This window comes from Mastigoproctus giganteus, chromosome 11, assembly GCF_048544385.1.
Source record: "Mastigoproctus giganteus isolate SK-2022 chromosome 11, ASM4854438v1, whole genome shotgun sequence".
Lineage (NCBI taxonomy): Eukaryota > Metazoa > Arthropoda > Arachnida > Uropygi > Thelyphonidae > Mastigoproctus > Mastigoproctus giganteus.
Window position 1 is genome coordinate 50,102,037 of NC_143585.1, and position 14,102 is coordinate 50,116,138.

At 38.5% G+C, this 14,102-nt stretch overlaps 1 protein-coding gene across 1 annotated transcript in view; it reads right to left on the bottom strand.

Annotated features, from left to right (window-relative positions):
* Positions 1-14,102, bottom strand: part of nompC (no mechanoreceptor potential C) — a 103,786-nt gene that overhangs the window by 16,618 nt on the left and 73,066 nt on the right. Inside the window, exons 24-26 of the mRNA XM_090384425.1 lie at positions 3,719-3,916; positions 3,371-3,469; positions 242-349 (exon numbers count right to left, since the gene is read on the bottom strand). Coding sequence (XP_090240551.1) covers positions 242-349; positions 3,371-3,469; positions 3,719-3,916 — 405 coding nt within the window. The remainder of the gene's footprint in view (positions 1-241; positions 350-3,370; positions 3,470-3,718; positions 3,917-14,102) is intronic.

Genomic DNA, 14,102 nt, shown 5'->3' on the forward strand with positions numbered 1-14,102 from the left:
AAAGAATTAGCTCCATATGTAGCTCAAAGTGTGAAGACCACTGTTCCTGGTGAAGCTGAGTTTTCAGATGCTAATATAGATCTCCACAAAAGTGATACTTACTACATCGTATGTGGACAATGTCCAGAACACTAATTGCTTATGTTCCAACTAAATATTGGCACTTAATTATGCTTATGCAATGTTATATCGTCAAATTAAAATGCATTGATTAAAATTGTTAAACATTGCTATTACTTACCTGATTATCATCCATTAAAATCTGGGTATCGTGCTCCTTCTTCAAAAGGTATTTAAGAACATCATAATTACCAGCTCCTGCAGCAAGACAGAGCGGTACTTTTCCATCCTGTCCATATGAAAGAAATTGCATTATGATTGCATACTGAACCCTGAATATACACTTTGTATATTTTATGCTACTTTGTATTTATCCTAATTGAATTGCTCAAAGAATAATCTAGAAGCTAAAAGTGTATAATTGTATCTAATTATTTGTTTCTTTCAAATGGCTGTTTCAGAGACCTGAAAACGAGTTTTCTGAACGTGATTTCTAAAGCTGTTTGATGGTTTTTAGTAAAGAATTTTATCTGGCAACATTGCGTCTATGAAGAGAGAGAGGGGGCCATTTCGAAGAAAACAAACAGTAATAGTTCGAAATTACCTCCTATTCTTTTTTATACAGGGTGTTTCAGTTAAACGTTTCAGAACTTCTAAGAGGGGTAGGGTACATCCTGACAACTCGAAATCATATAGCAATGTGGGGTCGGAAATGCTTTCCTGAAGCGGTGTTGTACACAGAAGCACCATAAAAAGAAAAGAGACCGTAAGTGAGAAATCGTTTTAATAATACATGAAAAGAAGCAAAAGGTACATGGATTAAAGTAAGTGTTCGAAGTTTCTTCCACGGGCTACAATGCACGCCTCACATCTCCGACGCATGGACATCCGAACATTCTGGAATACTCCAGGCGAATTTCGAATTTCTTCGGCAGCTACTGCGATTCTTGCAACCAGCTCCTCAGCATTGTCAACAGGGGTGTCATAAACTAGCGATTTCATATGACCCCAGAAATAAAAATCAAGACATGATAGGTCGGGTGACCGAGCAGGCCAACGCACGGGACCACCACGTCCGATCCACTGTTGACCAAATGTGACATCCAGGTAGTTACGAACATCTCCGCTATAATGGGCAGGGGCTCCATCGTGTTGGAACCACATTGTCTGTTGCGTCGATGCAGAAATCTGTTCATCTCTCAAAAGTTGTGGCAATACTTGCTGCAGAAAGATCAAGTAGATAGGTCCGGTTAGACGACACGGTAACAAGTAAGGTCCGATGAGGTGATCTCCCATAATACCGGCCCATACATTGACCGAAAATCGAATCTGTGCTGCACGACGTCGTATTGCATGCGGGTTCTCGACCGCCCAGATATGGTCGTTATGCGTGTTGAAAATTCCTTCCCTTGTGAAGGATGCCTCATCGGAAAACAACACTTCAGCAGGAAAAAGGGGATTTGTAGCACATTTTCCAAGGTACCACTGTGCGAAAGCAATACGAGGTGCATAATCCTCCGGTTACTGTGTCTGGACACGCTGCACGTGAAACGGATGCATGTCTTGTTCTCGGAGAATCCTCCAGACGCTGCAATGGGAAACCCCGACTGCGTTTGCTAGACTTCGTGTACTCGTTCTTGGATTCCCCTGTACATGCTGCAGCACATTCTGTTCGACGGCTGGGGTCCGTGCTGTTCTTACCCTGTCCCTGTCAGCTCTTTCAAATGAACCTCTCTCAGCTAACCTCTGGTGCAGTCTTGCAAAGAAATTATGACTGGGAATACGCCTCGTCGGATATCGTTCCGCGTACAAACGCTGTGCGGCTGGTCCACTACAATTTGCAGCCCCGTACGCCAAATGCATATCGGCTAACTCTGCGTTCGTGTAATCATCCATCCTACTAACTTCGCGTTCTTGTTCAAGAAATTCGAAATTCGCCTGGAGTATTCCAGAATGTTCGGATGTTCATGCGTCGGAGATGTGAGGCGTGCATTGTAGCCCGTGGAAGAAACTTCGAACACTTACTTTAATCCATGTACCTTTTGCTTCTTTTCATGTATTATTAAAACGATTTCTCACTTACGATCTCTTTTTTTTTTATGGTGCTTCTGTGTACAACACCGCTTCAGGAAAGCATTTCCGACCCCACATTGCTATATGATTTCGAGTTGTCAGGATGTACCCTACCCCTCTTAGAAGTTCTGAAACGTTTAACTGAAACACCCTGTATAGTCAGTTCTGAAACTTTTGAAACATATGTTATAAATAAATAACAAACGTCGTATTTTTATGAAGAATATGGGAAATGAAGTAGACGGAATCAGTTCACCTAAAACTTTTTTTCAAATTTGAGAAACAGCCAATTCTCTGAGGGAGTACGGAAGCGTTGACGATCGACCTAATTCCAAGAAATAGAAAACGGATCACTTTTTTTTTAGCAGAGTTCGTCACTGGAAGAATGATACACTGCCCTAATTGCAAGGCATCCTAGAGGTTATTCTACACGAACTTTTCGCTGCCACTAAATGGACTTTTTATAGGATGACCATCCTAGAAAGGTCTTCAGTTCTTTGCAGAACTGAAGCCATTCTTGATAAGAGCACCCCTTCTCCCCTTTGTTCCCCTCTCTCGTTGCTCTTCTTTGTACTCGTTCCAGTATCTCTACATCCTTCCTAAAATGAGGCCTCCACACTTGTATAGAGTAAAGATGTGGCATGAGCATTGTCTTATACAATGGATGATCACTTCCATATGCCTTCATTGAGCTTACAAATTGAATTCTGGAAGGACTTTTCTTTATTCGGAGAGGAGGGGAAGAATTCGCTATAATCTGTCTAACATACTAAGGGATGGTGGTTTTCAATTGTGTGGGCAAGAAACTTCATTAATGATAGCACAGCCCTCCAAGACTTCTCAAGAGAGAAGGTATCATTCTCAAGTGCACAATGGTGGATAAATTAGTGATGATTGTTCTTTTTTTTTTTTTTTTATAAATTTAGTAATGATTTGGTTGCAGTTCTGGAATAGCACGCATGAAAACTGTGCTGTTTTATTGCTGCAATAAAATAGTCACACTTGTAAATTCTTCTGGCTGTATTTACACTTGTAATAATAATTTACACTTGTAATTCTTCTGATTGATATTTATACATTTGATCATATCAAATTGACATTTACAACAAAATATGTATCAGCTATAATGAATATCTTGAAATAGAGAGACCTAATTTTCTGAAAGTTTGCCAATATATTGTACCACTTTGAAAATAACAAAATATAATATCTCGTAATATTTAGTGTAAAAACAAACCTTTGTCACTGATAGAGGAGAGGCTCCATTGTTTACCAGCAATTGTACAACATCGAGATATCCATGGCGAGTAGTATAATGCAGAGCAGTCCAGCCATTCTGTAAGAAAATGATAATTATTAAATAAATACAACATATAAGGCCACTGTGGCCTTACAGCAAAGTTACTTGATTATGTACGATTCCAGAATATCCAATATTCCTTAACTTAAACAACTGCCACGTGAGTGATTACTGATTTTCATATAATAATTTAAATAGTTTTAATGATAGGTCGGACTGGAAAGGTAAGGTTTGTTGAGATCTGTGAATAAGAATGCAGAGTAGCTTGTAAATGATGCTACTTACCTCATCAGCAGCATTAATATCAGCCCCTTGACCTAATAGAAGTCCAACCATATCTCTGTGCCCATGGGCTGCTGCTAGTTGTAAAGCGGTCCTTCCTTTTTTATCAGCAGTTTGCAGCTGGTCTGTTGAGCGACTTAATAAGAGACTAGCAACCGCAAGATGGCCTCCTCGTGCAGCTAGATGCAATGGCAGAATACCCTAAAAAGTGAAAGTGTGTCTATATTTATAGAGTTGTTATAAAACAGGATATTGTTTTGACAATGAATTCTTGATTATTCTAGCCAGAATAAAATTTGGATACAATAATTTTATTTATTACGTTTTAACAAATTCACATATATATATATATATATATATATATATTTCTTTTTTTCTTTTTTTTTTAATTAAGAATATAAACTCAGTAATCAAAAGTTATGGTTTATCCAAAAATTTTTAAAAAAATGCAAAAAATTATATATACTTGTGAAATCAATTAATATTAAAACTAACTTCAAGAAGAAGAAATATCTAAACATCATAAAGTTGTTCAACCGTTAATCTCAGGTTTTTATGGCACATTATACCGCCAGGCTAGGATGGGTAGGGTAGTTCAGGATATGAGCAGACTCAGAGATGGAGTCGTCAGAACAGAATGTCTGTTAACTCAATAGTCGGAAATCAAAAAGAAATTTGGAATTGCTCAGATATAATAACATATGATAAGCTGCATGTGTTTAAATATGTAAATGAGCAAAGAAAAAAATGCAAGATCAAACAAAACTTTTGTTCTATTAAACGCTGCAAAGGAGAATAATTATGTTCTGTTAAACACTAAAAAATAGAGTAATTATATAATTTTAAATATTAGTGGAGAATAATTATCTGGACTTCTTCGAAAACACAGGAACAAAAAATCTTCTTCGTCACTGTATCAAAAACTCATTAAAATTCATCAGCCGAATATAGTTGTATTATTGCCATCCAGAAACCATCGCGGGCAGCAGAGTTGATACAATCACCATCCTCGCCCCAGGGTGGAAAAGAACTAAGTTCGAATCCTGTCAATGACGTGAGGGATTTTTATGGACTTTTTCAACAACTTGTTTGTCTCAGGCGAGGTAATATGGGTTTTTTTTACCCCTTCCTGAATTTGGGTCTTTCATCAATAAGAAAAGAAATTGATCACACAACACACGCAATTTGAAGACATAATGTATGCAGCTTAGTGTGGTCTAAGTTGCTGATTGCCTAAAATCCAAACATTTTACTTAATCCTTCAGTATTGTATAAGCTCAAACGTGTTGGGATAACGGTAGGATTCTAAGATGGACTGCAGAGTGCCTGGATGGCAGGAGGCAGAAGAATATTAATGGTCATTTTTCATATTGGTCTAACGTTAGATGCGGGGTTCCCAAGAATCGGTTATGGGAGTACTCTTATTTCTGATTTTCATAAATGATATCGGGAAAAAGTTTGTTGTTGTAGGTTTTAGGTGCATCAACAACTTAGGCCATATTGCGCCGTATATAATACGTTTGTAAATTAGATGTGTTCTGCGGTGATTGACATTTGATTTGACATTTTCTGGACGAAAATTCCTAGTCTTCTTGAGAAAAAATCATTCTATTTTCGCATGAGACCGACTAACTCAGTCACGCAGTGAAAAAGATCCATAAAAATTCCTTGCTCCATTAACGGGATTCTAACTGAAGTCTTTCCCACCCCGAGGGGAAAGGCGGTTATCATATCTGTGACGAGGGCTCCAGAAAGTGATAGAGAGAGAGTAATGTCAAAATTTGAAATTATATGCACTCATAAAGTGATTAGTGATCAGCGCTAAGCAGCAATAAAAGAAGAAAGGAGTTTAAGAGCAAAGATAAAAGCGGACGTGAAGTTCTCCAAGTAACAGAAAGACAAAAAGGAATGCCTATGATATTCGATCGATGATTATTCGCATATTTGCTTGTAGAAATAGGAGATCATAATCTCACTGTATAAGACAATTGTAAGACCACAACTGGAACACGTATGAAGGTCTCACCTAGTCAGGGCATCAAAGGCGAGCAATCCGCTTGGTTTGACCGCAAAAGGACGATCATATGAGGATTGATTTCGGTTAACGGGCTACATAGCTCAGGCACCGTAAAGGGGACCTGATTGAGGCACCGTAAAGGGACCTGATTGAGGCACCGTAATCAGGCACCGTAAAGAGGACCTGATTGAGGTCTTGGAGGGAATGTAAAATTTATAACAGCGAAACGTTTCGATGGTATAAATGATTCCATAATTAGGTTCCATCAATTAAAATTGCAGGGAAAGAGAGAGACTAGATTGCAAGAATTTCGTTTAGTCAGCGAGTTGTTAATACTGGAACAGATGCCTGCTGATAACTTGGCAAAATTCAAAGATCACATGGATAGTTTGAGAAACGAAGCACAAAGTGCAGAAAAAAACCTGTCGTTTCTTTGGACTTTATGGCTATTACTAATTATTAATATCGATAATTATAAAAGGAAATTTTATTTAGACACTTTTCTTTTTTTTTATCAGATAGCACTTTTAAGTTACTGGTTTAATAGCGATAATAAAAAAGAGTATTTCTCTAATTCAAATTAAGTTATGGAAAATACAAAACAGACACTAGAAAAATTGGGACATTTTTCGAAAATGAAAATGCTTATGTACTTCACCAACCAATTTATAAATTTGTAATTATAAATTACTAGTCACAATCGATTACTTCTTAATTATATCTTTTACATTAGATAGCTTTTCTCTGATATGAAATGCAATTTAATCATTGATAAAGCAAATGCACTCCAATATTGTACGAAGCTCTGCAACTTCCGAAAAAACGATTTTTCAGAGCCCGACTAATAAATACAACTTGATTACTGCTCTATTTGTATATTGTAATCAGTTTACGTATAGGAACTGTCACACGATTATTATGAACCGATGAGAAAACTGCTTTGGCATATTTCTCTTGTAGTTTAGAGTCGAACCATTATGCAGTTAGGACTACCGGTTTCTGAGTATGCTTTGTAATTAGTGGCACGTGACTTGACTACATAGTAGGGAAATTTTTGAAATATGAAAATAATTAGGGAAATGTAGCAGCAGATTATACTTCCGCATCAATTGGTTGGAAGAGTCGTGTTTGTTTTAGTGAAAAATATATTTTGGATATTTAATTAAATAATTATTTAAATAATTATTTAAGCATGTAGGTTTATTTATATGAACTTGTCCATTTAAGTATTTAAGTTCAAGGATGCTTTTCATCGAGATATACAAATATTAGACAATTTATGTAAAGCTTAAATGTTAATTAGATACTTTATGTTTAAAATCACTTTCACGCTGATTGCAGTTTATATATATATATATATCTTTATTGCAATCAGCGAAGAGTTTTACTGGATTCCTGATGCAATACTCATAACAGCAACAATGTTAGGTGTTTAACATAAAAAACGTTGTATTCAATTTAACCAATTACACTAGAAAAATTAATGTTGATATTTTCAACTCCCGAAAAATGGTACATATGGATTTTGACGTGCTCAATTCAAATTTGATGTCAGATATTGCCTAGGTATGGATGGCATAATCTAAAAACTGTTGTAAACTGACACTACAGTAAGATCTAGAAAACACCTGACTCTAGAACTTCCCAGTCTGTGGACCAACTAAGTTGAACAGATAATCTTCATGAGTAGCATAGTGCTTATAATCAGCGTCCTCTTCGCACTTGGCAGAAAAGGCACTGGTTCGAATCCCTCAAAGACACGAGGAACGTTTTGGATAGCAAAGTGTTTTGCCCTCGCAAACTTCAGTTTTTCGTCCAGAAAAACAGGCAAACCAACTACAAAACCACACGCAATTTATAGACATAATACACACTAGTAGATGAGTAATTCTGGGGTGGCTCTAATCAGTTTGTTAACATGACCAGATGACCTAAAATCTAAGTACGTGAGAATTAAAATGAGAAATATCTTACGAACTGAAGGAGATTTTTAAAAACGGGCTGAACGTTCGAAATCGGTGTTAAACAATTTACTTAGTTCTTCATATTTCTACTGAAAACCTTTTCATAGTTATTCAGTGTTATTGTTTTGCGTTTCAGAAACATCAGTGCCATAACTAAAGAAAATTTGAATTATATATAATGTTGTTGTTGTTGTTGAGTTCGTTAAGCGGCAAAGAAAATAAGGCTATGAGGCATCAGTATATTGTGCCTGTACATTGCGTGTATTCTGTGATCGATTTGACTAATTGCTGTTCGAAAAATTCAAATTTCTGGAATCAAAAGCCATGTAACCCTCGCCTGAAACCGACTAACTCGCCACGGAGCGAAAAAAGGTCAAAAAGTTTCTCGCGTTATTCACGGAACACAAACTCATATCTCTTCCACCCTTACGGGAAGGATGGTGATTATCTTGCTGTTATCTATACGAGTTTATGATGTATATAAATACATTATCAACACATTTTTGTGGTTTTAGTTTAGCACCTCTGTTATATCACTTTATTTCGTAAAATTTAAGACAATCAGTAAAATAATAAAAGGTTCAAAAATGGATAAATGTTATTGAAAATCACAATAAATTCATTGAATGCTTTACGTTACATATAATGTAAGAGAGCACTGTAATCGATTAACATATAGTAATTTTAAAAACAACCATTCGCTAAAATAATATTTCATCTTATTTTCACTGCATGGAACTACTTTGAAACGAATTATTTATCTGAATTTGTTTGATCAAATTTGCTTACGCAGATTAGGCCTAACGAGTAAAACTTCGCGACATTGTTTAAGCCTAACGAACTCAAATATGCTCTCACATTAAGCTGCCGATAATTATAAAAATTACTTGCTGGATATTGCATGAATTCATGCTATTTTATTTCTCAGAATCAGCATATTTTAACTTTGGAATAAGGAAATACACGGATGTTTTGATTCTCAGAACAATCACATAAACTGCGATTGTTCCTTAACTAACTTCTTAATTTTTGAAATCTCAGCGTGAAAATTTGCCACTGAACTTTAGTTTGTTTAGTATATGAAGATCAGCACTGCCTTATTTGTAATTATTTTGTGCAACAACACAGAAGCCCTGTTTCTTTTGATTTATAGCTCCTACTATGGCACTATTTTTATGTACCGATATCAATTCTTCATCAGAGAAAGAGAACTAGTCGAATTAAATCTTTATCACACAATCCCAAAAAATCTGTTAACTTCAATAATGAGCGGCGGAGTGAATTAGTATTTATTCAGAGTTGCTCTTAGTCAACTAAGATCACGAGGCGTCAGCAGATAGTGCATGTAAATTGCGTGTATTCTATGGTTGGTTTGTCTGTTTCTCAGGTTGAAAAAAGATGAAACTTCCCAGGTGGTGATGGGGAAAAAAATCCATGAAACTCTTGTCTGAGACTGATATATTCGGCTACTGTTAGTATAAACCCGTAAAAATAATAGAAGGCCAAAAAAAAAAAAAAAAAAAAAGGGCGTGCGAACCCTGTACGCACCAAAGATAAAAACATCTTTGGTAGCACCTACTAAATTTCGGTCTGATTGGTAACAAACATTCGAGACGAGAATGACGTAATTTCCGTCTCGAATTTTCGTTACCAATCGGTTTTACTTCAATCCAAAATAACGATGTGACGTTTTATTCTCACTCCCGCTATTTACTCTACCGAATCAATGTTAGTGACTGCATTAGCGTCATTTAATTACATCATTATTGGAATGACGTAATTTGCGTCATTTCCGCGTCGCATTTTCGTGACAAATTGGTTTTACTTCATTTCGTAGATTCCGCCAAAGACTTTTTCACATCAAAAATTTCCTACAAAATACGGTACTTATTTTACGAGAAATATTTCTTAATTGCGTCTGGAAACCAGAATCGAACCCAGGATATTTCTACAGGTTGTGGAGTAGAGGCACAATCGAACCCAGGATATTTCTACAGGTTGTGGAGTATCCGCTTCACTATCGTGATGGTTCATCGAAACTATCTTCATGCTCTTATCCGAATGCTTATTCCTTGGCATCTGCAGCATGATTTAATAACTTTCATAATTGAAAAGACAAATTTATTTAAATACTTAGACGAACCAAAAAACAAATTCAGACTAAAAGGGAAGTCGTTGTTGGAAGCTGATATTTCTTAATAGGGTTTTTTTTTTTAATTGGAACGTGATTGCAATGTCTCTCCTCTTTTAAAGCAAAATAGTCTTTCTTGTAAACACTCGAACTTTTACGGGTGTAACATCATCGTCTTGAAAATAATTGAAAAGAATAAACGCTAATATAAGGTATTTTAGCAAAGCTTTTGAAAGATTTTGACTCAGTCCTGCACGAGATGATACTGTGCGTTAGAACATGTTTAAATCACGGGTAAGATATTTATATGGATCGCAGTGTGGCTGTAATGCAGGAGGTAGAGAGTTGTGATTAATGGTTACTCTTCAGATTGGTCTAAGAAGCGAAGATTCCCAAAACATTGGCACTGAGACTACTCTTGTTTCTGATAAAGAAGGACATGAAACACTCCGTGCAATGTAGACAGGTGGCAAGGAAGGCCATGGTGATGATTTACGAAATATTTGCTTGTAGAGATAAGGAACTCACAAAAATTCAAATTATTATATTAGGGTCACCCTTAATTCATTACATAAGCCCGTATTTGTGTCTGTAAGTTGCGTGTTTTCTCTGGTCGATTTGCCTGTTTTGCTGGACAAAAAACCCTGGGGGAAAAACCTTGCTATCTATGTCTGAGACCAATAATTCAGCCACGGAGAGAAAAAAAAGCCCATTAAAGTTCCTCGCGTCATCGATGTGATTCGAATCTGGGCCTTTTCCACACGGTGTGGGGAGGATGGTGGTGACTCCATTGTGCTACCCACGCAGACTAATAAGAAACTCACAATTCCACTGTACTGTATAAAGAAGGCAACTGTCTGACTGCACTTGGAATATTGTGCTGGACAGACAACTTGTGTAATCTAGACCGCTAATATGCGGTTCTCGATATTAGCGGGTCTCGATTACACAAGTTGTGTCTCCAACATGTCTAGTATCAAGTTTCGAGACAATGGGATTTCCACAATGTTTTTTATACGATTTGAATACTGTGTGTAACACCTAAAAAGCCTCCCAATCAAGCCTCTTGGAAAGAGTCCGAAGAACGGCAATGAGCCTGGTGCGATTCGCAAAAGGGTGCTCCCATGAGAATACGTGGTCCATTGTTGTTGTTATTGGTATTGGTCTTAACGACACAAGAGCTACTGAGGCCAAATTGTCTGTTCGTTGTTTATTTATTGGCAATATAAAGTTATAGATGTTAAATTATATGCTCTTGTACAAGCCAATATGTTTTATATGCTATAAAAGTCCTTCAATGTTTGCTTAATTTCCTAATAAATGAGATAAATCATGTGATATATTCAACATGGAGAGGAATTGAAAAGTATTTGACCGGATAGTTGAATATATGGGACAATCAGCCAGAAAATGATGGATCGTAAGTTGCGTCTGACAGAATGAGCATTGAGGTGGGTTTTCTCCCAATAATAAGAAGAGATTAGTATGATGAGTGTGTCCTATTCTCAGTCTTGCCAATACCACTTCCTCTCGTCGGAAGCCAGAGAGCCATAGCTTTGAATCTTCTTTTTTTGGTACAGTTTACCGTTGGCGTTACTTTTCCAGATATGTGACCAATTGTCGAAGCATATTTTGCGAATGATGGGTTTATAGTCAGTGTGAGGAACCTGAGGATATTGTAAGAGAGAGACTGCTGCTCTCCCGCTTCCAACCCCGATATGAAGCCAGTGGTTTGGCATCCTCGCTTCAATTTGGATTCAAACAAGGGTGCTCCACAATTGATGCTCTATCTAAAACCCTCAAAGTTGCAGAACAGTCGGATGCAACTTATGTACTGGCAATCTTCATTGACTTCAAAGGAGCTTTTGACACAGTGTGGTGGCCGGGCGTTCTTCAGAGGGCCAGAGTCTCTAACTGTACTTGGGATTTCTACCACTGCCTCAAAAGCTACTTCTCTAACCGCAAGGTCAGCATCAAAACAAAATATCACTGCATCACCCGACATCAAACCCGAGGCTGTCCCCAGGGCTCCATCCTGGGGCCAGCTATCTGGAATATGATACTCGACGACTGGCTCCTGAGGGACTACCCACACACTACTCAGCTTTCTTATGCCGACGACATGGTTATTATCATTGAGGGCCCCACCCGCGCCACCATAGAAACCCAGGCTACGGTTGTTCTCGCTGCTCTGTCCGTATGGGCCACGGAAAATAAACTCTCAGTCTCCACTGAGAAGAGCAAAACCCTCCTATTAAAAGGCAAACTGGACTTCTCCAGACCTCCTACCATACGTTTTAATGGCCGCCCACTGAAAAACTACCGATCGGTGAAGTATCTGGGAGTAATTTTGGACGACAGGAGAACTTTCATTCCTCATATCCAAGCTATCAAAGAAAAGATAAAAAATTACATCACTATGTTAGCACGCTTTACCCGCAAGGACTGGGGTCTTAAAGGACCAACTCAACGCCTTTTATACTCAGTAGTATTTATACCAATTGTCACATATGGAGCTGCAGTATGGTACCACCGAATGACCTTAGTGCATGTTCAACGTAAAATTCAGCAAATTCAACGACTTATGCTACTACAAATGACCCGCGCATGTAGAACGACATCAACTGCCGCCCTACAGCTACTAACAGGCCGCCTCCCTTTGGATCTCCACGTCGCTTTTATCGGACTTTCTCATGCCATCAAGAAGAATAAGGAAGCTGAATTCCTCACTATTCAAACCCGTACCGATACCGACATCAAAAAGGAACATAAACGTATGTGGCTACAATTCATAAACTTATGGCAAACACGCTGGAATAACTCCACAACTGGTGCAACTACTAAACTTTTCCTTCCTGAGGTAACCTACATCAACAAGCAACGTTCCACTTGGTTCTTCCCTAACGTATATGCTTCCTTCCTATTAACTGGCCACGGGTCCTTCAAGAGACGCCTTCTAGAGTTCGGCCTAGTCGAGGATGCCCTCTGTACCTGCGGAAAACCTGAAGACTGGGATCACGTGATGCACTCATGCAACGTATACTTAGATCTAAGAAACCAACTACTCCTAGACCTCCACACTACATCACTTCGGCCAGAAACCAAGTTATTGGAATCTAATGATGCCTTCCGTGCACTGACCAGTTATGCCAACGAGGTCTTTCGTCGTCGCTGGCATCACCTGCAACTCCCGAACACTACTCCTGGATAACCTCCTCTAGACAGCAACTGATACCCAGCACCGGAAACTTCCAGACATGAAACTGCAAATGGCGGACAGCCCTGTCGACGCCGCTCCGTGATTCTCCATTGTGACGATCCTGGACTCTTTAATTTGAACTTTACCTATTCTCTTCTTCCTACCCACAGTCTTTCTCCAGGACTCCCACAACTGCACCTAGCACTCTTCCTGCTCCGTTTCGCCTGGGAGGATGCCTACGCTCTGTCATCCTCGCTATCTTGTCTGTCTTCCACTTTCCTTGGCTCTCCCCACTCTCGCTCCTGCAAGAGTGTGGACGGCCCATCAGATGTCTTTTACTCCCTGGTCCGGCTCCTCGTGCCAGTGGACGGATGCTGGGAGGCTCCTTCCTGGTGATCGCGCCTCCCAGTAACGAAGAGGCCAGTCAAACAACAAAAACAACACACTACTCACACATAACCCACACTGACTGGCTTTGCTATGTTAACAGAGTATTTAACGCGGATTTGTGGGAAACCACGGGAACCGCATAACAAAAAAACACTATGTCCACTATGTCCACACTATTGTAAGAGAGAGAATTGAGGATGTTTAGCGGCACGATAAGCACTTTCATTTCCCAGAATGCTAGCATGGGCAAGGATCCAGAAAAAACTGATTGTCTGATTGGACATGCTGTAGGAGATTAGATGAGAATGAATGTATTTCAAGATAGGATGAGAAGATTAAAAATTCTTTCTAATGGCAGAGATAGCACTGAGGAAGTAGATATAAATTATGGCAGGTAAAATGGAAAACTCAATAATTTTACTAAGTGCTAACTTAATGGCATATAATTCAGCAGTGAAGACGCTGCATGCTAATGGTAATGAGGCTGTAACAGTAAGTGAAGGAAACTGCAGCCTGTACTGGCAGTTTTCGATTCGTCAGTATAGATTTTATAGGCAATGGAGTTCAGAGTAGAGTGAGCTGCGTGCAACTGCCTGATATTGCAGGGAGGTATGGCATTCTTCCCCCCACTGAAGAAAGTGTACATTGTAAGAGGCAGAAATGTACGTCCAAGGTGGAACAGGTGC